Below are 27,427 nucleotides of genomic sequence, written 5' to 3'. Positions count from 1 at the left end.
GGTAAAACCCACAGAGACAGCTGACCTGACAAGGGGGAGCTCATGAACCTCAGACTGATAGCTGAGAGGCCAGCATGGGACTGATCCATACCCCCTGAACGTAGGTGTCAGTGAGGAGGCCTCGGCATTCTTTGGGGCCTCAGGCAATAGATCAACATTTATCCCTGTCATCCAGATGGACTTTGGGAGCCCATTCCACAAGGAGGGATGCTGTCTCCACCTGGACATATGGGGGAGGGCCTAGGACCTGCCTTGGATGATATGACAGACTTTGAAGATTCTCCATGAAGGGAGGGCCTCACCCTCCTTGGAGAGTGGAGTGGGGATTGATTGAGGCATTGGGGGAGGGTTGAAGGGGGTGGGAAAGGAGCGGAGGGAGAGGGAGCTGGGATTGACATGTGAAGCAAGCGTGTTTCTAATTTAAATTTAAAAATGCTGGTGAAATAAAAAAATCTGATGGGGGTGGAGAGGTTTCTCAGCTATTAAGAGCACTGGTGGCTCTTCCAGAGGAGCCAGGTTCAATTCCCAGCAATCACCATGACAGCTCACACTATCTGTAATCCCAGTTCCAGAGGATACAACACCCTCATACTGGCATATATGCAGGCAAAACACCAATGCATATAAAATAAAAAATAAGTATTTAAAAATATCAGATAAAACTTACATAATCTAATGATATTCTTCAAATTATTAAAAACACAGAAAAAATGCCAAACACAAAATTAGTGGACAGAATGAAATAATGATGATCAAAGGAAAAATTAATAAAATGGAGACTGACTGACACATTAATCTAATTAATCTTAATCAATAAAAATTGAGGAGTCAAATATCTGAGGAGGGGAGAATCTGAAAGATCAGAGGACCAGGAGCAGCTGCCAGTTGCTTCCTATCTGTCTGTATCCTCAGTCTCCTCCCACCTTATCACATCTTCTCTCTCTGCCCAGCTTTATCACTTCCTGTCTGTACAGACCTTCAGATCTCTATGTTTGACTAGTCACCAGCTCCATCCTCTGATATGCAGGCAAGCTTTATTTGTCAGAACACACACAAAATATCACACAACTGACTAAAAGGACAATACTCACAGACTCTGAACCAACAGGTAGGGAACCTGTATGGGACCCACCTAGGTCCTCTATGTATGTGTGACAGTTGTGTAGCTTGGCCTAATTGTGAGACTCCTCACAGTGAGATGAGGACCTGTCTCTAATGCTTGGCTGGCTTTTGGAAACCTATTCCTTATACTGGACTGCCTTGCCCAGCCTAAATGCAAAGGAAAGTACTTAGCTCTACCTCAACTTGATATGCCTTGATTTATTGACACCCAGATTGGGGGTGGGGCAGGCAGTGGTGGGGGGAGGGAATGGGAGGAGAGGAGGGAAGGGAAACTAGTTGGGATATAAAATAAATGAATAAATTTAATTAATAAAATAACAATAGAAAGAATTAATTAAATAAAATGGTTACTGTAAAAGACAAGACAGAGAAATCATTTGTGAAACTAACAAAAATGAATGAATACCAAAATTATTAAAATTAGAGGTGAAATAAGGGCTTTACAACAGATATCAGTAAAATTCTGTAGTTTACTAGGAAATACTTTGAAAACATGTATTCCAATGTGTAGGAAAATCTAGGAAAAAACTGATCCATTTCTAGATACAATACTTATCATATACAAACAACTTAAACTTAGAACAAACAACAAAACTAAAGCAACAATAAAAAGTTGTACAGTTAAGAAAATCCATAGATGGATTGATTCAATGCTGAATTTTACCTGAAATTTACAGATTATTTCATGAAATAAAAAGGAAAAAATTATTAAATTTGTTAGATGTCACTTTTTTTGACTATTCAATGGAGCAGATACGCTCTAATTTATTACTTTTGCCAACATTGGACATATTATTTGCATACAACTTTTTTTCTATAGCCATTTTTTTATTCTTTTTTTTAAATTTAGATAAGAAACAAGGTTGCTTCACAAGTCAGTTCCAGGCCCCTCTCCCTTTCCCTCCCCTCCTCCCGTGCCCTCCCCCCATCCCCCCCCCGTTATCCCCTCATTCCCCCAGGGAGGGTGAGGCCCTCCATGGGGGTGTCCATAGTCTGTCATTTCATATAGGGCAGGGCCTAGACCCTTCCCCAAGAGTTCAGGGTGAGGGTGCCTATGACTAAAAAATCAATAAAGAGAACACCACCAACAAAAAATCCTCTAATTTCTCTTTTGAATATAGACACAAAAATTCTCAATAAAGTATGTGCAAACTTAATACAGCATTACATTTTAAAACTACCTATGAAGGGACTAGATAGATGGTCCAGTTAAGAACACTTACTTCTCTTGCAGAGGACCATAATTTAAGTCTCAGCACCCAGGTGGTATGGCTCATACTTCCTGCAATGCCAGTTCCACAATATTTGATGCTTTCTTCTAGCTTCCATAGGCGTCCTAAGGCATGCAAACTCATGTATGTGTGCATGCACACACACACACACACACTTTTATAATTTTTAAAAAATATCTACGGCATATACTTCCTGATCTGCCTAGCTCCTACCACATCGAAATAAGACCCACCAAGCCCCCAACCAATCAACCTGCACTTACCAATTTACACAGCTCCCTGCATGAGAGACAAGGGAAAGGCAGGCCCCAACTACTGTGCCCCTGGAGCAATAAATTATTTATTTATTTATTATTTATCTATCTACTTATTTAGTTGAGCAATAAAATAAATTTAAGTCCCAATAAAGTATCTTGCACCTTGAATATCCTGCTCACTGGCACAGTTTCTCCAGCTCCTGGTGCTGACTGGCAAGCACTCTCCAGACAATCATACCCAGGCCCACATTCTCATTTAACCAAGTAACTCCAAATGCATAAATCTTGGCACAAAAACAGACATGTGTCCTCCAAAAATTACTAATGGAAGTCAATGAGAATGGCCTTGAAGAACTGGCAGACAAGAAAATCAGAAGACTGGTTAACATTAAATTCAGAAAACTCAGAGTAAAGCATCAGAGATAAATGAAGTAAGGAAGCTAATATATGATATAAAAATAGGACTCAAGAAGACACAGAATTACTGGAGAAAACTAACCTGAAATGATGCCAAAAGTTAAAAACTACACAAGTTAAAGCCTCATTTCAAGACCTCACCAATATAATGGATCATGGGGAAAATCAAGGCTAGAAAGGCTGGAAGACAAAGTAGAGAAAATGTATCACTTTAAAATTTAGTGATAAGTTTTAAATAACACAAACAGTCAACAACAACAACAAATCTCCCATGAACAGAAGGGGAAAGTCTTGAATAACATGAAAAGACCTAAATTTCAGATTATAGGCATAAGAAAAGGAGAATTATCACACCAAAGACATAGATTCTATTTTCAGTAAAAATCACATTATAAAAATGTTCACAGTTATTGGGCTGGAGATATGGCTCAGAGATTAAGAGCACTGACTGCTCTTCCAGAGGTCCTGAGTTCAATTCCCAGCAACCACATGGTGGCTCACAACCATCCGTAATGAGATATGGTGCCCTCTTCTGGCCTGCAGACATACATGGAGTAGGATGTGTTATATTCATAATAAATAAATCTTAAATAAAAGTTATCATTATCTTCAAAAATGTTCACAGTTAGAGAAAGAGATGCCCATACTGGTGTCTCAGGACTCCAAAATGGACAGGAAAGAAATTCTCCACAACATATTATAATAAAAATATTAAAATAGAATAAAGAAAGAATATTGAAAACTGCAAGAGGAAAAGGCAGGCCCACCAGAATAACTCTGATCATCTGACAGAAATTTCAAAGTCAGAAGAGCATTGGAAAATATGTTTCAAGTTCTGAAAGAACATAACTGTAAACCCAGAATATTATATCTAGAAAAACTATCAAATTCATAGAAAAATAAAAATTCCACAAGAAGAAATTAAAAGAATGTGTGACCACTAAACCAACTCTATGGAAGATACTGAAAGGACTATTTCAGTCAAAAGAGAAGGATAAGCACAACCAATAGAAAAATAAATAATACCAGGACAATAGATCAAAAGAGGTCAAAGAATCACCACATACATATCTTTCAATAGTAACTCTGAACATTAGTAGACTTAATTACCTAATAAAGGCACAGATTAGAAGACAGGATTGGAAAACATGATTTAGTTTTTATCTGCCTCCAAGAAATACACTTCACCATCAAAGATGTAACCTTAGCATAGAATGATGGAAAAAGGTACTTCAAGCAAATGAAGGTAAAATACAAGCAGTTGTAGCAATTCTAATCGTTGACAAATAAGACATCAAACCTAAATTAGTCAAAAGGGGCAAGGAAGGTCCTTCATACTCATTAGAATGACAACCCACCAAGAAGCTGTTACAATTATCAATATACATGCACCCAAACATGTGTATCTCATTTTATTAAAACAAGTACTAATTACATCTGAAATCACTGATAATGTCAATATGGGATACATGGGTGACTTCAATACCCCACTCTCACTAATAGGCAGGCTGTCAAAAACTAAATAGACAAACACTAGAGATGAATGATGCATAAATCATATGGACCTAACATATCCACAGAACATTTCATTGAAACAGTAAAGAATACATATTCCCAGAAGCATATGGAAATTTCTCCAAAATTAATCATATATTAGGACACAAAGCAAGTCTCAACAAGTACAGGAAAAGTGGGATAACATCCTGAATACTATCTGACTATAATGGAATAAAGCTAGATCTCAACAGCAATAGGAAGAACTATTGAGAGTACACAAACTAATACAGACTATGAAATATGCTGCTGAATGAGAATTGGTCCAAGGGAAGAAAATGAAGAAGGAAATTTAAAAATTCCCTGGAAATAGATGAAAATGAACATACAGCATATCCAAATCTATGGGGTGCAATGACAGCAGTTCTAAGAGAATGTTTATAGCATCATATCTATATGAAGAAAACATTAGAAATTTCAAATTGACAGTAATATACCTGAAGACTTGGAAAAACAAGAATGATAGCAAAGTAGATATGAAGAGAAATCAAAATCGGGGCTGAAATTAATCAAATAGATATGAAAAAGAGGAAGAATCCAGAAACAGAGCTCTTTGAAAATAAACTTTTGTTTTGGAATAGAATGTAAAGATGTGTTACATTTGTTATTATTGCAGAATATTTGTTTAACTACGTAAAGATATGTTACCTTTGTTTATCCTGTGTTTGTTTAACGATGTGAAGATGTGTTGTTTTGTCTGCCTAAGGCACCTGATTGGTCTAAATAAAAGCTGAATGGCCAATAGATGGGCAGAGAGAAAAGGGTAGCCAGCCAGTGAGCCAGGCCAGCCAGCTAGACAGGGAGGAAGCAGGAAACCAGGATGAACAGTACATAAATGAGGTAAGCCAGCCTCAGGGCAGCACATAGATGAATAGAAATGGGTGAATTTAAGTATTTTTAAAAAGCTAATTAGAAACAAGCCTAAGCTAAGGGTGAGCATCCATAATTAATAGTAAGTGTCTGAGTCATGGTTTGTGGATAGTGGTCCAAGACAGCCTGCTACACACTTGACTAAAAAACTTTTAGACAAATTAACCAAAAGAAAAAGAAATAAGATACAAATTAATAAGATTAGACATGTAAAAGGAGATATTAAAACGGAAACTGAAAATTCATAGAATCATAAGGATATACTTTGAAATTTTGTATTACACTAAACTAGAAAATATAAAAGAAGTGGATGAATTTCTAGATGCATATACCCTACCAAGCTTAAATCAAAATATAGTAAGTAATTGAAATTGAGCCATAACAAGCAATGAGATACAAATAGTTACTAAAAACATCCAAATTAAAAAACATCCAGGACCAGATGGATTCAGTACAGAATTCTAGGAGTTCAACAAACTGCTCAAATTATCCCATGAAATAGAAAAGCAAGAAATATTTCCAAATTCATTTTACAAACAACTATTACTCTGATGCTAAAGTAAATTAAACCCCAATAAAAAAGCAAGGGATAGAACAATATCCCTGACAGACATAGATGGAAAAATCTCTATAACACACAAACTAAGTTCAAGAACACATCAAAAAGATCACCCACCATTGAAAGTCAGTTTCATTCCAGAAATCCAAGAATGATTCCATATTCACAAATCAATAAATGTAACCCACAATAATCAGACTAAAGGACAGAAATCAAATAATGATACAACAAGATGTAGAAAATTCTTTGACAAAATTCAACTTCCCTTCATGATTCCTAGAGAAGCTAGGGATATATATCAATATAATAAAAGCAACATACAACAAACGCACTGTTTACATGATGCCAAACAGAGAAACACTCCTAGAATTTTCATTGAAGTCAATAACAAGAGAATGATGTCCACTCACTCTACACCTGGGCTTGAAGCCTTAGCTACAGTAATAAGACAAGAGGATATAAAAAGGACTCAAATAGGAAATGATGAAGTAAAAATAATCCTGTTTGCAGATGATGATTTTATACATAAAAGACCGTCAAGACTCCACCAGGAAACTTCTACAGCTGATATACACTTTCACCAAAGTATCAGGCTACAAAATCAACACATAAAAGTCAGTAGTCTTCCTATATAAAACATGATAAATATACTGAAAAGAAATCAGTAGAAAATACCTTTCACAATGGCCTCAGATAAAATATATTAAAGTAAAATAAAAACTCTTGTAATAAAAATTTTAAGACACTGTAGAAAGAAAGTGAAGAAGACATCAGAAAATGGAAGACATCTCATGCTCATGGATTGGTAGGATTTTATTTTATGAAAATGGATATCCTGCCAAAAGCAATTTACAGATTTGATGCAATTCCCATCAAAAGTCTAAAACTTTTTCATTTCTTCACAGAAAAGAAAAGTAACCTCAAAATTTATATGGAAATATAGAAGACCCAGGATAGTTAAAACAATCCTAAATAATAAAAGCCCCACCAGGAGTATTACCATCCCCAATTTCAATTATACTATAGAGGTATAGTAATAAAACCTTAAAAGTACTGGTATACAAACAGACACACTGATAAATAGAATTGAGGACTCATCCATAAACATATGCTTCGATAGTCACCTGAATTTTGAGAAATAAAACAACAATAGACACTGGAGAAAAGACAGCATCTTCAACAAATGGTACTGGTCAAACTTGATACACTACATGTAGATGAATGAAACCAGATCCTTATCTCACAGCCTTCCAAAACTCAAGTCCAAATAAATCAAAGATCTCATCATAAGACCTGATACCCTGAGTGTGAAAGAGAATCTCATAGGCACAGAACTCATAGGCACAGAAATGTACGTTCAAATGTACTTTCTGAACAGGACCATGGTAGTAGAGGCATTAAAAGTAAAGTTGACAAATGAGACCCCATGAAATTAAAAACCTTTTGTATGGCAAAAGACATTGTCATTTAAAAGAAGCCCCATTCTACAACATTGAGAAAAAACCTTTACAAACCATATACCTGACAGAAAGTTGTCTGTAATATATAAATAATAAAAAGCCCATTAAAATGAACACCAAGGAAAGAACCAAATTAAATTTGGGACATGGAACTAAACAGAGAATTCTCAAAAGAGATACAAATACCTGAGAAATACGTGTTTTTTAAATGTTGAACATCACTAGCCAATAGGTACATCCAAATTAAAAGTACTTTGAGATTTCATCTCACTCTGGTTATGGCTAAGACTAAAAAGCAGAATGACAAGCAATCCTGGAATGGATGTGGAGAAAGGGGAAGATTTATTCACTACTGGTGGAAGTACAAACTGGTACAGCGACTACAGAAGTCAGTGTGGAGGCTCTTCCAAAAGCTACAATAGAGCCAGGCATGGTGGCGCACACCTTTAATCCCAGCACTCAGCAGACAGAGACAGGTGGATCTCTGTGAGTTTGAGGCCACAAAGTGTATTCCAGAACAGACAGATCTGTTATACAATGAAACCCTGTCTTGAACAAGCAAAAACCACCACCACCAAAAATTAGCTAGACATAGAATTGCCATATGATACAGGAATATGCACTCTCAGACATATTCTCAAAGGACTCTATATCCTACTATGGATGACTGCACATGCTTGTTTATTGCTGCATTATTCGAAGTAGGAAGAAAATGAAAACAGTCTATATATCCTTCAACTAATAAATAATGAAAACATGGTTCATATACACAATTGAAATATACTCAGCTATAGATAATGTTGAATCATGAAATTTTTCAGGAAAATGGACAGAACTGCAAAATATTATATTAAGCAAGGTGACTAAGGCTCAGATAAAAATCATATATTCTTTCTCATTTGCAGATCCTAACTTTTGATGTTTGCATGTATGTAAAAAAGGAGGTGTGAGAGTGAGTATAAGTTATGAAACTAAAGAGGGGGCAACCAGAGGTTGGGGAAGGAGGGAAAATACAAAAGCATGAAAATAAACATTAGAGAATGAGAATGGGAAAAAAACAAAAAAACAAAACAAATTCTGTTTTTAAGGAAATCTAGTGTTTTATGCCAATAAAGTAATTGCTGTCCTCTAAATTATAATGCAGTACTTTGTAACACATTAAGATTTGTTGTTGTTGCTGTTGTTATTTGTCTTAAGCATAAAGTAAAAGACTGAATTTTTTATAATAGAGCCTCAAACAGACAGAAGAGGTGAATACCTGATTTTTATATACAGCAGCTGGAGGGAGGTAAGTAACAACCAGATTGGTATAGTTAATAAAAGGACAGCTTAAAGTATAATTTCATATATTACTTTATTTTGTAAGTATGGCAAGAGTTATTTACATAATTTTAAATTTTCTATAGCTACATTAATAAAGTAAAAAGATTTTGTGTATTGGTACATGCGCGTTATCTCAGAATTTAAGAGGTTGAAGCAAATTTGAGACTAGCCTGGGCTACATAGCAATTTCCTACCACAAAAAAGTCAAGCAATTAGCTGGGCAGTGGTGGCACACACTTTTCATCCTAGCACTTGGGAAGCAGAAACAGGTGATATCTGAGTTTGAGCCCAGCCTGGTCTACAGAGCAAGTTCCAGGACATCCAGGGCTATACAGAGAAACCCTCTCTCGAAAAAAATAGTAAAAAGAACTAGAAAGTTCTAATATTTTATACAAATATATTCTAAATAGCATTCTTCATGTAATCACTAATAAAATATTTAAGTGTTTATACTATACCTTTAAATTCTGATTTTTATCTTAAATTAATAATATATTTCAATTGGGATACCAAGCTTTTCATGACTAAATTAAAAAATTCTTTTAAAGAGAAAAGAGAACAAAAGAAAATACTTCCCATGGCCAAAGTGAAATGTAATCCTACCAGAGCAATATAGTTGGTATTAACAGAAAACCAGTATTTTATATTGCCACACTTTTAAAAATTAAAGCTTAAACATAAATTATGAATTTAATTCTCCCTTGACCAGCCACAATTCACGTACTTAACAGCCCTTAAGTCTAATCAGTGCCATACTACTCAGTTGCAGATCTGATGAAAATACCTCTTGTACTTCAGAGGGAAATAACAGTAAGAACTGTGTAGGTAATTCACAGAATGCCTGAAGGAACCAAGAAAAAGCAAGTGGCCTTCTGCTGCTATACAGAAAGAATCTGAATAAACAACACTGACAGCTTATGAATAATTGTGCTATCACTTGCCATTTAATTAAATACAATAAACTTAGATGCTCATTCTCAAAAAGTTCTCTTTCTTACTCCTCTCACCCTATTACAATTTCCAAGGAAACCCGAGTTACCATTCTCAGTTTCTCTTGTCAGTCTTTATATAATAACATCTATATCTATCTTGCTAATATATTAAATAATATTCTTTCTTCGTGTGCTAGAGAAATTTCAAAAATATCTCTAATATATTGCCTTCTCTTTCAAACTCACTGACACCTCTCATGGCTTCATACTTCATTATCTTCATTGTAACCGCCATAAAACTTTTCTGATTTTTATTCAAGTTTTTCTATGCACACCTGCACAGGCCTATTACATTAACTTTTAAAAACATCATTATCATTGACTTCTCTATTAAAACATTTATTGGCTTTCATGTATTTATAACAAATTTCATATCACTCTGTTTCTCACCTTTCCATCATTCTGATACCAAGTTAAACTTGTTTTTGCTTTGTAACTGTATAATACATTAATTTTCTATTTCCTCCTTCAATATGTTACATGCATAAATAATTGTTAATTTGAAATAAGTACATTGCAATACCCAGCTTACAATTTGTGCCCATATCTGTTTCCTCAGTAGGAGCATAAAGAAAAAGTCATCATAGTCTATGGTTCATACTTACTGCTCAAGTACTTTTTCATTATATTGACTGGCAAACACAAGACCCACAAAAGTATATTTACAGAAAACATACATACACGCATATGCATACATACAACTTTGTGGTGGTAAAAATCAAAATCTTCATGGCAGCTAGGCAAATGTTCTACCACTGCACCACTTCCTCAACAAAAGGCAAATATACTTTTAATTCATGATCAATGTGATCAATAGAGCCCTTCATATCAGACTTCCTTTTAAGCCATTTTGTTACTGATTTTCCAATCAGCAAAATAAACCAAAAATTAAAGAGAAGCAAAGGGAAAGGAAAAGAAAATGATAAAAATCAACAGTGCACTATTACTTAAAAGGAGTGCTAACAATTTTATAACATCATCAACAGAAATTAACTTTCATACCTTAAAAACACAAAGCTGTTCAACATTTTGCTATAAAACATGTTGAAATAGAAAGAATCTGAGAAACTTAGTTCAATGAAACTTTGTGAAAACATAAACAAATAAAATCTGCTATCGTTAGTAGCATTTGACCTTTGAAATTTCTAGGAGAAAATAGGGAAATACAGTTTATGTTTTCTTATTAGAAAAAAAGTTGCTTTAAAAATTAAATAAATAATAAAATCACAGCATTAATTTATCTTCATGTTTATAAATTTACTTTATTTTCATGACTTGTGTATTCAGCTCATCTTTGACAGACTTATTTGTCAAACACAAAAAATAGTGGTCTATTTAGGAACGTTCAAATGAATAACACTTTTGAAATATATTTTTATGAATACAAATAGTTTCAACGCAAACATGGAAAACTGTCAAACGGGTAGACAAAATAAAATTCTAAGCATTTCTTTGATTTATAAAAGTATGTCTACTTTTCATCTTCACTAAATGCGTACAACCATTTTTAAAATATTTGCGAGTATCTGTGGGTGTGTATAAATACCAACATACACACAACAGGGAAACATTTCATAGTGGCAAATTTTGAGTGCATTTCCAAAGTCTGTCATCCATAGACATCTACATGCAAATGCTACTAGACTAGTACACTAGAACAAATAAGAAAGTATTAGCAGAACTCCCTGGCAAAAACTTTTTAAATAGAAACAATGAAACAGAAATTCACTTCTCAGTTGAACAGCATAAAAAATAATCTCCTTTATGCTTTGAATCATATACACACAATATTATTTAAGCTCAGAAAATAGCTTTTTACTGTACACACAGAACTATAGTACACACTTAGTGAATGCTAGCACTGAAAGAAAATGTGCCATGGGGGAAATGTTGAAGGGATAGTCACAGGAAAGATATCTACTCATTAGAAAAACAAACAAAAAGAAAGGTATGTGAGGACTGGAATGCATAGGCAAGGGACTGGACTATAGAAAAAGTAAGCAAAAGCTATAGAAACCAATTATGTTGGAACAGAGCAACCAGTTATGATAGAGGAGAGTGAATCTTGGAAGTTGCAAACAGGAGAGGTGAAAATATTTTTGTCTTTTGTGAAGCTATATATAGAATTGTCAGTCATAGCCAAAACCAGTTGGAATGTGAGTTGGCTAAACTATAATATGAAACATGCACAGACTTTGCTAAAGCTACCTCACAGGGTTGCTCTGAACAAAAATAAAAGGCATAAGTTATGAAAACTTTTCCACAAACTAAAAACGTTATACTCTCTGTACAGAGTTTACACAATATTGAGATTTGATCTTTGATTTCAATTCTGGAAAACTATAAACAATGCTCTCTTCAGATCACAAAGGATATGATCACCCTCTTCTCCTTTATCAGATTTTGAAAGAATCAGGGACTCCACAGTCACAGAGAGAAGCCTAGTGTTAGAAACAGAACAAGGATGTTGACAGACTGAACAAATGGAGAGGTATGGAGATAACCATGTGAGCAGTGTTTTCACTCGTGGTTTTTCCATAACAAATTGGGAAAGAAAATTATTCAGGGTAAGGAATAAAGAGACCCTTTCCTTTTCATTCTAAACCTCACAATGCTTTATTAACTTGAATACCACTAGGGTTAAATTACGCCTTTTTCCCTAACAACACAAAAAACTAAAACTGTAAAAAGAGCATATAAAGTCTTTAAAATGTACTGAAATACATACTTTATCTTATGTGTTGAAACTGTATGAGAAGAAAAGTCTAAGAAATGTTAGTCATGTGCATACACATTAATCAGTAAACAGGAAACTGAGGTTTAGTAAGACTATTATCTTCAAGACAACCTCTCCAATACCACAGAGCACAAACTGGACTCAGAGTCTTTCATGTCAAAGTCCTGGATGGCAATTTGACAACACAGCCTCCCTACTACCACCAAAAGATGTCAGAAATGTCAACAATGACAAGAGCAAACACAATTTTCTTTGCTATTTTGTCTTGTTAGTCTTAACATCATTTAAGAAAATACTCTGGCACTGAATAGTATTTCAGTTAAACTTTTCTAAGTGTTCTAAACAACAATTCCTCCTCCCCTAAGTGTTAGCAATTGTACAAGAACATTTGAACACATCAGAAGCCAGAGTAATCACAACCAAATGTCCTGACCAGGAAAGGCTCTCAGTCAGTATCACAAAAAGAGAAAGGAGACATTATAAGCAAACTGATAAAAGAATTCAGGGTAATCTATAAAACATCCATGCAAAAATAATATTTAAATATGATAAAGTTATTAACTACTAAATTGAGAAAACTGGGTGAACTCAGGACACAATCAGCAAATGTTACACAGGATATAGCAAAATATCCTCAAAAAATAATTATTTTCAATGAATAAATTCTTAAGAAAAGGGGGAAATGAAACATACAGATTAAAATATACTGCAGAACATTAAGGAATATTAAACCAGGCAGCATTTATAGAACAATATGAAGTTAAAAACATTGGTTTTCATCGATACAAAAATTATTATAATAGACTTTCCTCTAGACCCAATGTATTCTGAAGCTCTGTATTGAATATTTATGAATAAACTAATATCTGGTAGTCCTTCAAAAATAATACTAAAAAAGAGAAGGGAAAAAGACAAACAAGATGATGCATGGGTTTAACAATTCATGAAGTGCAAAGTATATATTCACTATTACATAACTTAATTTACATTATATTCAAAATAGGAGCATATCATTGTTGGAGTATCACAATTAATTTCAAGGAAGAAATCACTTATTATCAAGAACCTAAGGAGCTTAAAATAGAATAGAAGCTATTTAACCAAACAACTTCCTTTATATGTAAAAAGAAAAAAATTAAGGCTCAGCTAGGTTAAGGGACAGAACTCATCAGTTCCAGACTCGGGATGAGAATTTCAATCTCTCAATCTGTAGTCCACAGATGTGCTCCTTTGCAAAGCAGCAAGAAAGGACCCCAGGTAAGTAAGTGAGCACTCTGTCCAGAACATCCTCAGATTTGAGTGTAATCAAAGCGAGCCACACGTCAGGGCCCGGGCAGAGTCGGCTCATACCAAAAACGGGGTGCCAGCCACCGTGATAAGATCTGTTTCTTTCTGAGAACCCTGGCTTCCTGTTGGGTTGGAGAATCCAAACTGGGTTTCTTCCTCGTGCCCAAAGAAGTCCGACTCGGGATGCACGTTCCAATCGGCTTTGGCAGGGGTCAGTAGTTCCGAGACACTGTTTTCACAAAGGGTGCTGGAGGGAGTCAGAGCTTCGGTGTCCACAGTTAACTTATTGCTGGGTGTCAAAGCCTGGGGTTCCAGGCTGGCGTTTTTCGGAGCCAAGGAGCCAAAGAGGCCCACGTTCCCACCGGAGGCGTCGTCCATGTCCAAGGGGCTCTGCTGATAGCCAGCCACCGAGGTTCCGAAGAAGAGTGAGGTGTCCAGACTCTGGGGAAGGTCACTGGGGGCCCTGAGGGCCCGGGGTTCCACCGCCGGCCCTAAGGAATGGTTACTGCTGTCAGCAGGGAGACTGCCTGCGAGAGTCGAGTTCACAGAGGCCACGTCAATCGTCAAGATCCCAGAATTGACCAAGGCCGTGTCCAGCACCGCAGCAGAACTGTGGCCAGGGACATCGGAGAACAGGGACACTAGCTCTGCACCACTGAGGTCGTTCTGGCCCTGGCTGGTGAGCTCACTGCTGGGTGTAAGGGAGTTCGCAGCTTCCAGCTGGGCCAAGAGGTCCTGGCTGAGGTTGTGCCTTTTGGCCATGTGGGTCTTCATGCTGTGCTTGGATGTGAAGAGTTTGTTACAGGTGGAGACAGGGCAACGGTTTTTCCAGGTGCCCACGTCCTGCAAGTGCTTCTTGGAGTGGATGTAGAGACTGCTCCGGGCGGAGAACCTGGCACAGCAGCCTTCCACGGGGCACACGAAAGGCTTCGTGCCCAGGTGGGTTATGCTGTGGCCTTTCAGGTGCTCGGCCCTGGTAAAGGACTTCCCGCAGCCCTCTACGGGACAGGTGAACCTGCGGTCGTCGTCGTGCTTCCTCTTGTGTCGTAGGAGTTTGGACATGCTGGTGAAGTTCCAGCCACAGCCATCGAAGTCACAGAGGAAGGGTCTCTCTCCCGTGTGGCTCCGCAGGTGGATCTTGAGCCTGCAAGCCTTGTCGTACTGCTTGCTGCAGCCCGGGAAAGAGCAGGCAAAGAGTTCCTGTTCCCTGAAATGGGCGCGGTTATGAGAAAACAGGGCACTCACAGTAATGAACGTCTTCTTGCAGCCAGAGAACGCGCACTGGTAAGGCCTCTCGGGCTCGAAGTGGCTGCGCTGGTGGGTGCTGAGCTTGGCCTGCGTGGGGAAGCTCTCCTCACACACCTCGCACTTGAAGGAGTTCTCCTGCTCGTGCCCCTTCATGTGCGCCTTGAGGTTGTACACGGTGGTGAAGCTCTTGCCACAGCCCTCCACCGGGCAGCCAAATGGCCGCAGCTTGTCGTGCGACTGCAGGTGCCTCTTGAGCTTGTAGGACGTGGTGAAGGTCCAGCCGCAGCCGCTCAGGGGGCACTTGAAGGGCCGCTGGCCCTGGCTGCTGCTGTGTGTCAGCAGGTGCACCTTCAGCTGGTGCTTCTTGGCGAAGGTCTGCCCGCACTGCGCCTCCGGGCACAGGTACAGCACCACGCCCGGGCCCGGGACCAGAGGCCCGCCGCGGGGGCTCTGGGCGGCGGCCGGGGCCTCGGCCTCCTCCTCCGGAGGCGCCGGCGCGGGCGCGGGTTCCGCCGGCTCCGCCAGCAGGAGGTCCGGGGGCAGCTCGGGGCAGTCGCCCAGCTGCGCCGCGGCGGCGGGCGGAAACCCGGCCTGCGGGCCGCTCAGGGCCCCCGGCTGCGGCTGCGGCTGCGGGAAAGGCGCGACCCCCGGCGGCTCCCAGGCGGGCAGCGGGGGCGTGGTCAGGGTGAGGACGCCGTTCTCGAAGCGCAGCAGCAAGTCCTGGTTGTGGATGGTGATGGTGCCCGCGAAGGCCGCCGCGGGGCCCGGGCCGGCCGCCGGCAGCGGGGACGCAGCCGGGGCGGCCGGCAGGCAGCGGGGGCCCGGCTCGGGCCGGCCCGCGGGGTTCGCGCCGCTCTCGCGCCGCTCGGGCCCCGGGCCGGCCTCGGCCTCCTCCCTCCACCCCGGCCCTCGGGCCTGCTCCGCGCCCACTGTTTCTACATCGCCACCCACCGGGTCAAGCAGCAACAGGAAGAAGTCGTCGCCGCCGCCGCCGCCGCCGCCGCCGCCGCCGCCGCCGCCGCCGCCGCCGCCGCCGCGGCTCGGGTGATCTGGCCTCGGCGCCAACCGGTTCGTGCTGGGGCTCGGGCCCAGGCCCCGTGAGGCCCTCTGGGCCTCTGCGCTCCGCGGCCCCGGCCCGCCATCTTGGGCCCCCCGGAGCAGTAGGAGGCGGCGCGTGGGGACCTGACAAGCCAGAGAGTCCGGGGCTCGGTGGACCCCGCCGCCGCCCGCGGGGCAGCAGCCGCCGCCGCCGCCGCCGCCGCCCTGTGGTGTCCCGCGAGCCGGGAGCAGCCTCGGGATTTCCATCTCGGCGCCGGTGAGGCTCGGCTGGAACCAGAGCCGAGGCGGAGGCGCGACCCCGCCCCCTGCCGCGGGCCCGAACACGTTCCTGAAAGGAAAAAAAAGTGCAATGCGCAGAAACTGGCCCTATCAGATATTAAAACGTATTTAACGCCACAGTGATTTAAATATTCTGGTACCGTGTCTCTGGGACGGAACAGGCGGCCCAGAGGCAGAGTCTGACGCCAAGAAACAACTTCCAGGCTTGGTGCCGCAAAGTAATAGAGGTCTTCCCAAATGAGGGGAGAATGACAGCTGGTCCAGAACGCTGCCCAGGCACCTAGACACCTAGCCAATGAAAACAACGTGCATCCCCGCCTCACTGTGTGCAGCAAATAAACACATCGAGGCCTCTCCCGGGGCTGAGCATGTTCCCTGGCGCTTCTTTCTCTCTGTGTGTTGGAAGTTGGGCACTGCTGGCCAGAGAAAACTTCTGACGGGATGAACTCTACATGGCCCGCATTGAATACACTGCCTCCAAGCTACCATTTCTGGTCGCGATGCCCGCTACACACAACACACACACACACACACACACACACACGCACGCACACACACGCACGCACGCACAGGCACCACACACACACAAACACAGGCCACAGAGAGTCACACAGAGTTTCACACACAGACGCACACACACGCACGCACGCACAGGCACCACACACACACAAACACAGGCCACAGAGAGTCACACAGAGTTTCACACACAGACACACACACACGCACGCACGCACAGGCACCACACACACACAAACACAGGCCACAGAGAGTCACACAGAGTTTCACACACAGACGCACACACACGCATGCACGCACAGGCACCACACACACACAAACACAGGCCACAGAGAGTCACACAGAATTTCACACACACACACACACAGGCACCACACACACACAAACACAGGCCACAGAGAGTCACACAGAGTTTCACACACACAAACACAAACACACACACACACACACACACACACATCCCTACCTTGAAATACTCACAACTGCTTACCATGAGCCAGGTCAAGTCCCGGGTAAAATTGTTTCACATTCTTAGGCTTTTGTCCTCCTGGTACAGGAGTCAAAAATAAGACATGGGGCCAAAACAGACCTGTACCCTTTGGCCTACAGGTGTGAAACCTGGCGATTGAGGCAATTGATAATGACATCTGAAAGTCCAGCCAGCTCCTCAGACCTCCCTGCCGAATGCTTCAGGCTGCACACCCTAAACAATGCACTTTAGACGGAGCTGTGTACTTGAAACCATACAGCGTGATTCCTTTCGTGCCTCCCTTCTTCTGCTTTGTCTGTTATGTCCAGACCATCCACGTTGCCTATGAGGGCCTCATAGCACAAATCCTCACCATTGCTGACTGCTAGCCTTCAGGCTTTTGCTTATAGCGTGGTCATGAGTAATGACATCCTACAGTAAATGAACAATGGGGTCCTTTCTAGTTCTTTTTTTTTTTTTTTACTATTATCCTGTGCATTTGGGTACCTGACTCATGGAAGACATATGAAAAGCCCCTCTGGAGCTGTCCTCCCAAAAATAGGATCCCTGACTGGTCTGTGACTTATGCATAGGTCCAGCTTTACCAAACAGTGACAACTTGGGCTACTGTAATTGGTGGGGTGTAGATATCTGAGATGGGATCTCAGTCCGTAGCTCAGGCTGGCCCATCGTGTTTTCTTCGGCAATCTTCAGTCGCACCAGCAACACGGAGCAATCCCGTCGCCCCGGGTACAGCAAACATCAAAAGAACTTTTCCATCTGGAGGTGGTCACACTCGGATTACTGGTAAGCTTCCGCACGCTCTCACACTTATGAATCTTGTGGCTAGTCTCTTCTGTGCAAGGCCCTGTGCAGACTGAACTCCTTTCAGCTGTGTAGGTCCCGTGTCCCATTTTGTGATGACTGATGTGGCTAGTTATAAATTTAAATGTCAGTCCCTGTGTGTGCACAGTGTTCTCTTCAGGGCCTTGTCCCTTGAGCTTGGACCTGCTGTGTGCTGTGTTGCGTGGACAGGAGAAATGCTGGGTGCCGTTATAGTCAGATGTGAACAACAACCAAGTGCCTCATGGCTAGGGGGTTTCATTTTAGACATGACGGCACTACAACATACTTTGTGGACTAACGGGGGATCCACAGAGGGACGAGGCTCATCTGGAGGCAGGCTGGGCTGGTGAAGGATAGACACGTGTGACAGGAAAGCAGCAAGGGCCTGCTGGGGTCAGAGGGTGGAAAAGCTGGAGGTGGGGTCAGTAAGCCCATGAAGGCTGAGAGGGGCCCAGAGAAACTACAAAGCTAGCTGTGGAGGAAGGGCCAACCCTGAGTCTGATGCTTTGCATGCCAATGTGCAAGGTAAACACAAACCCAGAATGGAGAGCAACGGTGTCTGGGGCCGGGGCAAATAGCCCTGGGGTGCCCCACTTGCCGAGTACCCACAGCAGCCTGGGTTCGAAGCCTGGGAGTGAGGAAGAGGGATCGGAGCAGGCAGGGGGAAGGCCCTCTAAGATCCATGTGCCCTTGCTTCCCACAGGCAGGGCTTTCTTCATCCACGTGAAGTTTGTGTGGAATATCCACTAGGATTCTCTTCATATAGCATAGCTAATGTTCTCGGGAAGCCACACGCTGACAAGTCCGTTCTTCTCCAACCGGCTTGTAGTACCCCGGGTACCTCACATACCCGGTGTCTTCGTGTGCATGGACCGATGGTCTCTGTGCCCTCTATCACGTGCCATGGCATTTTATTTAGGTATTAGAAGTACGTATGGCACTACCAATGTATTTTGAAGCCCTCGCTGTCGTCACCGCTAGAGACCAAGAGTGTCAAACATGACTATCTGTATATCAAAAGTGTCTTGGCCAACTGCAGCACATTTCAATGCGTTTAAGCTACCATCTCCTCGCAGGATGGTGCAAAGGAAGGCTCCTTGGCGACGCTGGGATTGGATTGTGTGATGACACTCCTTTAGAGTAGTGAATGATAGACCCGTGCTTAATGTCTGACTCTCCTCTCAGTAAGATTCTTAACATTTAATGTTTTATGCATAAACCTCTACAAAATATTAAAGGTGGATCCTATAATTTCCTGCATGTATACAATGTACCCTGGTTACCATCCTCATGCCTCCTGCCACTCCCCACTGGGAATTCTTCACCCCAACCCCATCCAGGCATGTGCACCCCCTTCCTCCTTCCTGACTTCTGGTTTCCCTTTAAAAGTAATACTCTAGTCTCTTTAGTATTGCCCAGATGGGTATGGAAGCAGCCACCTGAACCTGTGCAATCTGCCACTTGTGGCACACCTGAAGAAAATGACTGAACCTCCCCGTGACATCCCTCAACTACAATGTAGCGTTTCTGCAAGGGGAATGGCCTCTTGAGCCTCTCGCCCAACCCGAGCTGGAAGGGGCCGGCATCATCTCCTGTGGGGCTTGTCACAGATACGGTGAGTTCTCCAGTGCAGTGGGCAAATGCCATGTGAAGACGACACCATGCCACAGTATTCTTCCAGATCCTACACTTGTTACATTCTTTCTGCCTCCTCTTCTGGAATGTTGCCTGAGCCTTGGGGGTGGGGCAGGGCGGGATACACAAATCCCTTTTGGGAATGACAGCCCCAGGGTCACTGATTCTCAGAGGTTTGAACAGGGTGGGGTCTCTGCATTCACCCCTGCCCACTGCAAAAAGCTGCTTCTTCAGCCAAGCCCGAGAACAGCAGAAATCCGTGGGAGTCTAGAGCCTTGCTGGCACCGCTGCTTTGACAGGAAAAGTGAAGCTCTGAGGTTCAGCTGGCTCCAACAGGTACCGCTGGGTGCTGTGTCAGGGAGCAGCAGATGAGAACCCCAGTCTCTGCAGCCCACAGCGTGCAGCCGATGAGAACCCCACATGGTCTGTCGTGTTCTGGCATGTGGAGAAGCAGGGGTTGTAAATCCTATTCTGGAGTTGTTCCCCAGGTACTCTATGTCCCACCAGGACAGCGTCTCGTCCTACAGAGTGTGCGAGGGGCAGCATTTTCCTCCCACTTATGCCTGCTCTCACACAGGAAGCTTTACTGGTTCAAGTGGTGCTGATTTGAAAGCTCTCACAGCAGGGCTCTCATTCTCAGCTCTCCTGCTTGCCTCCTGACAGAGATTGTCTCCTGTTTGGGGGAAATAAGGCCTTCCAACTTCCACTTCATAAGATACATACATACATACAAACATACAGAGAGAGAGAGAGAGAGAGAGAGACAGACAGAGACAGAGACAGAGACAGAGACAGAGAGAGTGTGTTTTCAGAAGGAAGCTTGAGGACAATTCTATTAGGATCTGGGAGGAAAACAACAGGGCCTGCATTACACGCCAGCTTTGTCAGAAGCAGGGCATAGGGGAAAGCCACACCAAACATGTGTACCACATGGGGGCCTTGAGGCCAGCAGGAGGGAGAGATGGGCTAGGCAGCTGAGGGTACCATGACCTCAAGAAGAGTGGACGGTGTCTTTCCGTGGTAAATGCTGAAAGTGTTTTAGGCCCATTGCAGGCCTCACATTTGCGCAAGACCAGAAATGCCAGGGGTGTCCACACCAAAAATGGCTGTGGTTCTGACATGGCCTGAGACTGTGGAACAGGGCTTCTGGCTCTTTCTCTTCACTTTCCCCTCCAGAAGTACCATCTGAAGGAAACCGCAGTGGCTGAAACTACGAGGCACCTGGACACCAGCAATAGACCTGGACTTACCAGATCATCCCCTGACATGGCCCTCCTCCATCCAATTAATCCAAATCAACTCCAAGGCAAGGAGGCTCAGTGCTGTCACACTACCAGACACCCAGCTGCTATACAGAAGCTCTTCCTAAATCCTCTTTGTTTCAAACCCTGCCTCACTCTGTTCAGAGCGAGCAGCGTTATCTCAAACAAACAGACAGCAACAACAAAGGCTAACAAATCCCAGAGAGCACTCATACTTCCTGAGTCTTCCCACATGCCTTTGTGTCGAGAAAACCATCACAGCAGGCTGTGAATTCAAGTTCCCACCTGCAGGATGAGGTACCCTTACCCGTGTACATCAGGGATAATGGGTATGTTTGGGGATACTGCTATATTGGCCTCAGTGTGTTTCTAGCGCAGATTAGGTTCTCACGCATCCCATTCACCAAAAGCCCTGCCTACCTGAGAGAACAGATTTTGCTTGTGTGAACTTTTGGGCAACAATGAGATTATTGGTTTTTCCTAACAATCTGGGGTGGGAGGGGGAGATTACATCCTGTATTTCAAACCTGTCCAGGAGAGTGTCTAGTTCTCCTCTCTCTGGAGAGACAGGTCCCTTACCACGTTGTGTGGCCCGAGGGGCTCAGGTCAACTATACCCTTCTGTATCAGTAAGGACCCCCAGGATGGAAAGTTCCTGAGCAATGGGAACGAGTCCTAGTAAGCACTGAGGCTACCAGTCAATACTATGGACAGCCTACCAGAAAAAAATGCCCTCTGGAAAAGAGAAGTGTTTCATCGGTGGTCAGGATATTCAAGAGTTTGTTTGAGAGTTAATGAGGGAGAAGTTTTGCCCTCTGGAGGTTTGAGGGACAATGGACTCCAGGGTCATATGTTTGTTTCTTGGTCCCCAGTTGGTGGAACGTTGTGAAAAGGATTAGGAAGTGTGTCCTCGATGGAGGAGCTGTGTCCCTGGGTCTGGCACTAAAGGAGGACCCCAACTAAGCAATAGTAGACAGGATGCCTGAACTGGCCTAGCCCTGTAATCAGATTGGTGCATACCACAACTATCATCATAGAACCCTCATCCAGTAATTGTTGGAACCTGATGCAGAGACCCATAACCTAGAACCAGGCTGAGCTTCAGAAATCCAGGCAAAGAGAGGGAGGAGGGATCCTATGAGCAAGGGAGGTCAAGAACCTGATGGAGACATCTACAGAGACTACTGAACCAACCTCATGGAAACTCACAAACTCTAGACCTACATTGTGGAGACTCCAGGGTATAGTGATACGTTTGCCTGGGCCCCTGTAACAGTGTCCACACCTTTTCCGCATTGTTACAGGGGCAGACTAGGCAGGTTAAAGGGAAAGGATCTGGGCTCGGGGAGCCCCTAAGGACTTGGATTGCATCGAGGTGGCAGGGCTGCATCCTTGGAGCAGGAACGCCATGATCATCAGTCAGTGTTCTCTATATAAGTTCTTCTACCAATAAAACCCATTCATCATTCATAGTGGGTCAGGTGAATGCCAACTAAGCTCTCCATTGGTGGGAGACAGTTGTGATGCTTGGACTATCAGAGGGGGCCCCTGGCAGTAGGACCACGATACAAACCTGGCCCATGAGCTAGCTTGTTGGAGCCCATTCCCTGTGGTGGGATGCCAAGCCCAGGCTTCATGTATGGAAGAGGAGCCCGGTCCTGCCCCGGCCTATTGTGCCAGACTATGCTGAGTCCTCATGGGAGCCAGACCCTTGAGGAGGAGTGGACTGGGGTTGGATTAGGGGGGGGGAAGTGATGGAGGGTGTGAGGGTTTGAGGGGGTGTGAGGAGGCAAGGGGTAGGAGGAGGTGTGGGAGGGAGAACTGTGGTTGGAATGTAAAATGAAATAAAATTTTTTCTATTTTTTCTTTTTCTTTTTAATAAAAAGAAACCATCCTGAGTGACGTGAACCAGTCTCAAAAAGAGAATCATGGTATGTACTCACTCATATATGGATTTTAGACATGAATCAGGGGAGTGCCAGCATAAAATCCCACTGCCAGAGAGTCCGGGGAACAGAACCTTCATCCAATGATTGGTGGAAGCAGAGGCAGACACCCACAGCTAAACACTGAGCTGAACTCCTGGAATCCAGTCACAGAAAGGGAGAACTGATGATCAAAGGCCCACAGAAACAGTTGACCTGAGCAAGAGGGAGCTCTTGGACCTTAGATTGATGGTTATGTGGAAAGCATGGGACTGACCCAGACTCCCCGGATGTGGGTATCAGTGAGGAGGCCTAGTTAATCTGTGGCGCCTTGGGTAATATTTATCCCTGGCGTGGCGTACCAATAGACTTTGAGTGCCCATCCCACAATGAGGGATGCTCTCTAAGCCTGGAAGGCAGAGGCCCTGCCCTGGATGAAATGACAGACTCTGGAGATCCATCATGGTGAGCCTCACCCTCCCTGGGAATCGGAGTGGAGATTGGGGGGGAGACTGGGGGCCTAATGAGGCATGTGGGGGAGGAAGGGACAGGGAGGGATCTGGGATTGACATGTGAAACAAGCTTGTTTCTAACTTAAATTTTAAAAAAAGGAAGAGAAAAAAAAAGAAAATAACCTAACAAGCCATGGGAAACAGGCAAAGCTTAGTTAAGAAATATGGGTTAATTTAAATTTAAGAGTTGATAGAAACAAGCCTGTGCTATTGGCCGAGCATTTGTAATTAATATTAAGCCTCTGAGTGGCTATTTGAAAACATCATTGGACATGAAGTCTCTGCCTACAACTATCATAATATAAAATTCCAAGTTTAAATTTCCCACTGCCTTTATATACTCAAGCACTTAAATTGCAAACTCTACAATATTAAGATGTCTCTAATAACCCTGTTCCTGTACATGTTCAGTCTGTGGGTCTCCTGTAAGATCACAATACGTTAAAGAGTTTTTTGATGCAAGAGTGGGGATCCGGGGCATGGTCTCAACCTGCACAAAGTGAAAGCAAACTCCCTACTGTGTAAAGCACAGAGTCAGTCTCCTGGCTTCTTACACAGAGTCAGTCTCCTGGCTTCACTTGGGGCGGTCAGATCTCCATCACAACCAGCATGTCTCAGAGGGCCACGCCACCTCCGTGCCCGTTGCTGTCCTCGGCAGCCATCACAAAGCACGGGCATCTCCAGAGTGCTACAATCTCCCTCCGCAAATGGACAGCACCTTCACCAAGGATATCTCATGCCCTCTCTTCATGGTGACACACCGCAACTTCTCTGCACGACTCCATTCAATCCTTGGTCTTCAACAGCTGCTGAGGCTGTGCCTTCCAATGGCCTCTTCTGGCCGCTCACAGTGTCCACTCTCAGGTGCTCTTTGAGATCCCTTCATGGCTTCTAAACCGGCACCATCTAGGAGAATATTACCCATGACCTAGGTTGTCTGCCAGCATGAGGTACAACATTGGCTCACTCTGGAAAACAGCTTCTCTGTGGATTGACCCAACAAACACCTCACCAGAAGAAGTACCTCTGTGATGCTTCTCTATCGGTGACCACAGCAGATTCCTCCATCTCAGGTGACCTTAACCTCTGATGCATAATGGAAAATAACACGAGGGCCCAGAGAGAGTCTGTAAGGGATCCTAATACTTCCCTCAGAAATATCACAGTCAGGGCACTATTGTCTGCATTGAAACTAAATGTTCCTCTCTACCTAGATTGTAAACCACAGTCCCTAGACACACAACACTCAATGGCTTCTCCAGGCCCAAATTCTAAAGTCCTTCCACAATCTTCAGAAGAACAAGCACGGTCATGTCTGTCACAACAACACTGACTCTGTGAACCTGGGACTAATCTCTCCCTTAGCTGGAGTTCGTATTGCTGTGATAAAGCACCATGACTAAAAGCACCTCATGCAGGAAAAAAATGTATTTGTCTGTTGACTTCTTTATCACACTGGATCATCAAAGTTACTCAGCTCAGAAGCAGAACAGTCTAGGGACCTTGAGGCAGGTTTCACGCCATGAAGGTGTGCTGCTAACTGGCTTATTCCATGTGCTCTGTTCTGTCTTTCAGAACTCAGGATCACCTGAACAGGGTTGGTACCAACCACAATGCACTGGGCTCTCCCACGTTAATCACGAAGAAAATGCTCTTCAGGCTTGCTTCCGATCTTGTGAAGGCATTTCCTCCACTGAGATGACTCAAGCTTGTGTCCAGCACACACAGAATTAGCCAGCACCGAGGTCCTCCCTTCTTGGATGGATGTGTCCCTGCAGGCAAGGCTTGGGGCTTCCAAAGACTCCTGCCTTTCTCAGCGTGCACACTGCTTCCTGCTTCTCCTTTGAGATGTGTTCTCAGCTGTTCCTGCTGCCATGCCTTTGCTCCAGCATCAGGGAATCTGACACTCTGGAACCATAAGCAAAATAAACTATCTTTTCTCTAGTCTAATCACAGCCATAACAAGGTCACTATTCCGTTCCTCTATGAGACTAAAAGGGACTCTCAATTTAGATGCAGGAAATGGCCTTCTTAGGGATGGTGTAGGACCAGGTCTGGGGGGGGTTGGGGGAGACGATGACTGAACTTCTATGGTTTAAGGGCAGAAACAGGGAAGCATTCAGGCCAACTTGAGGTCCAGGAAAAAAACGAAGACAGAAGGAGATGCCCAAAGCCAGGGGAGAAAACAGTTCCACTGGCTGGCACAGGCTCAACTACCAACCAGTTCCATACACCCTTCCCTGACCCAACTAAAATGAGACTGAATGATGCAAAAGACCCGATGCCTAGCTTTAGCTCCCTACCCCTCCGTGCTTCTTTTCTCAAGGGATTCCCTCTTCTTTTCCTCTTTACCCATTCCCCTCAGAGAACCTGGGCGACCTTGGTTCCGATTTGGGGGAAGGGAGGTGTGATAATATGAATGTAATTGGTCCACATCATCTCACAGGGAGAGGTACTATGAGGAGGTGTGGTTTTGTTGGAGTGGGTATGGCCTTTTGGAGGAAGTGCCTCACTGTGGGTACAGGCGTTGTGATTTCCTATGCTGAGGGTACCTCCCAGTGTTTCAGCTGACTTCAAGATATAGGACTGTCAGCTACTACCTCAGAGCCACATCTGCCAGCACATTGCCAGGCTCGCTGCCGTGAAGACAATAAACTCATCCTCTGAAGGTGTAAGCGGGCCACCCCAATTAAAAGTTTTCCAGGGAGAACCCTAAGAGAGTTATGCATGGTAACCCAGAGAAGGGTTAGGGGATGTGATCTCCTAATTGGATTGTGGGGGAGAAGGGGAGGGAAGAAGGAGATGAGAAAGAGAGAGAGAGAAGAGTAGGGGAGAGGAGGACATGGGAGAGCAGGAAGGTTGAGCCAGGGTAAGAATAGAGGAGAAAAGGATGGGAGATACCAGAAAAGAAGGAGCCAGTATAAGTTGGAGGAGAGTTCTGGCACTAGTGAGATCTTCACAGATCTACAAGAATGACACCAACTGGCATTAAGGCTACCTTAAATGCCCTCCCACGGTAATGAGAATGATGACTGCCTTATATGCCATCCTAGAACTCTCAGCCAGTGGCTGATGGAGGCAGAGGCAGACACCCACAGCTGTGAACCGAATTGAACTTCTGGAATCCAGTTGCAAAGTAGAGTGATGACCAAAGGAATCAAGATTGGGCTGGCAAACCCACAGTGGCCGCTGACCTAATCAAGGGGGAACACATGGACCCCAGACTGATGACTGAGGGGCCAGCATGGGACTGATCCAGACACCCTGCCACCGATCCTGGGTGACAGAGAGGCGGCCGTAGCAATCTGTGGTATCTGGGAGAGTGGAGCAGTATTTATTCCTGGCATACAGAAGGACTCTGGGAACCCATGCCACATGGAGGGATGCTCTCTCAACCTGGGCCCTTCCCGGGATGATATAACAGACCCTGAAAATCCCTCATGGAGGCCCTTGCCCTCCCTGGGGAGCAGAGGGGGGTGGGGTGGGGGTCATGGGATGGGACGATTGGGGGTGGGGGAGGAGGGATGGGAGAGAGAACTGAGTGTGACATGCATAAAAAGTTAAATAAAATATATGGAAATTTTTTCCTTTTTCCGTGATCATGGTGTCTATTCACAGCAATAATAACCCAAAGTGACACAGGAGGGGACCGCCATATGGTCCCAGGCAACTGATTTTCTAAATGGGTCAAGGGCCTCAGGGAGCTTTTGAGGCTCTACACGGGCTTAACTCCTGGAACCAGATTGCTTCTAAGGGACTTGGAGCATAGTAAACATGGGGGGCACAGGTGGGTCTGGTCACGGTGTATAACATGCTTGAGTAGAACAACATGGTGCCAGGACATTCACTGGTTGTTAGTTTCTCCCT

The 27,427-nt window shown here is 43.8% G+C and overlaps 1 protein-coding gene and 1 long non-coding RNA gene across 6 annotated transcripts; one reads left to right on the top strand and one right to left on the bottom strand.

Annotated features, from left to right (window-relative positions):
• Nucleotides 1-11,028: 11,028 nt before the first annotated feature.
• On the bottom strand, nt 11,029-16,608 carry LOC121139980 (zinc finger X-linked protein ZXDB). The gene has a single exon (XM_040744212.1). It carries the CDS (start codon nt 16,361-16,363, stop codon nt 13,868-13,870), a length of 2,496 nt encoding a protein of 831 aa, XP_040600146.1. The 5' UTR covers nt 16,364-16,608; the 3' UTR covers nt 11,029-13,867.
• Nucleotides 16,609-17,283: 675 nt separating this feature from the next.
• On the top strand, nt 17,284-25,510 carry LOC121139979. Of its 5 annotated transcripts, XR_005876767.1 has the most exons (6): nt 17,284-18,188; nt 19,304-19,411; nt 19,637-21,453; nt 23,010-23,054; nt 24,119-24,633; nt 25,136-25,510. It is a non-coding gene; the product is annotated as an uncharacterized LOC121139979 (long non-coding RNA). The 5 variants fall into 5 exon arrangements; XR_005876768.1 differs by having other exon boundaries at nt 19,304-21,421; XR_005876766.1 differs by having other exon boundaries at nt 19,304-21,453.
• The last annotated feature ends 1,917 nt before the right edge of the window (nt 25,511-27,427 follow it).

Source organism: Mesocricetus auratus, unplaced genomic scaffold (genome assembly GCF_017639785.1).
Source record: "Mesocricetus auratus isolate SY011 unplaced genomic scaffold, BCM_Maur_2.0 Super-Scaffold_100003, whole genome shotgun sequence".
In the NCBI taxonomy this organism is placed as follows: Eukaryota; Metazoa; Chordata; class Mammalia; order Rodentia; family Cricetidae; genus Mesocricetus; species Mesocricetus auratus.
The sequence above is the reverse complement of the archived record's forward strand: the minus strand, read 5'-3'. Positions and strand labels throughout refer to the sequence as shown.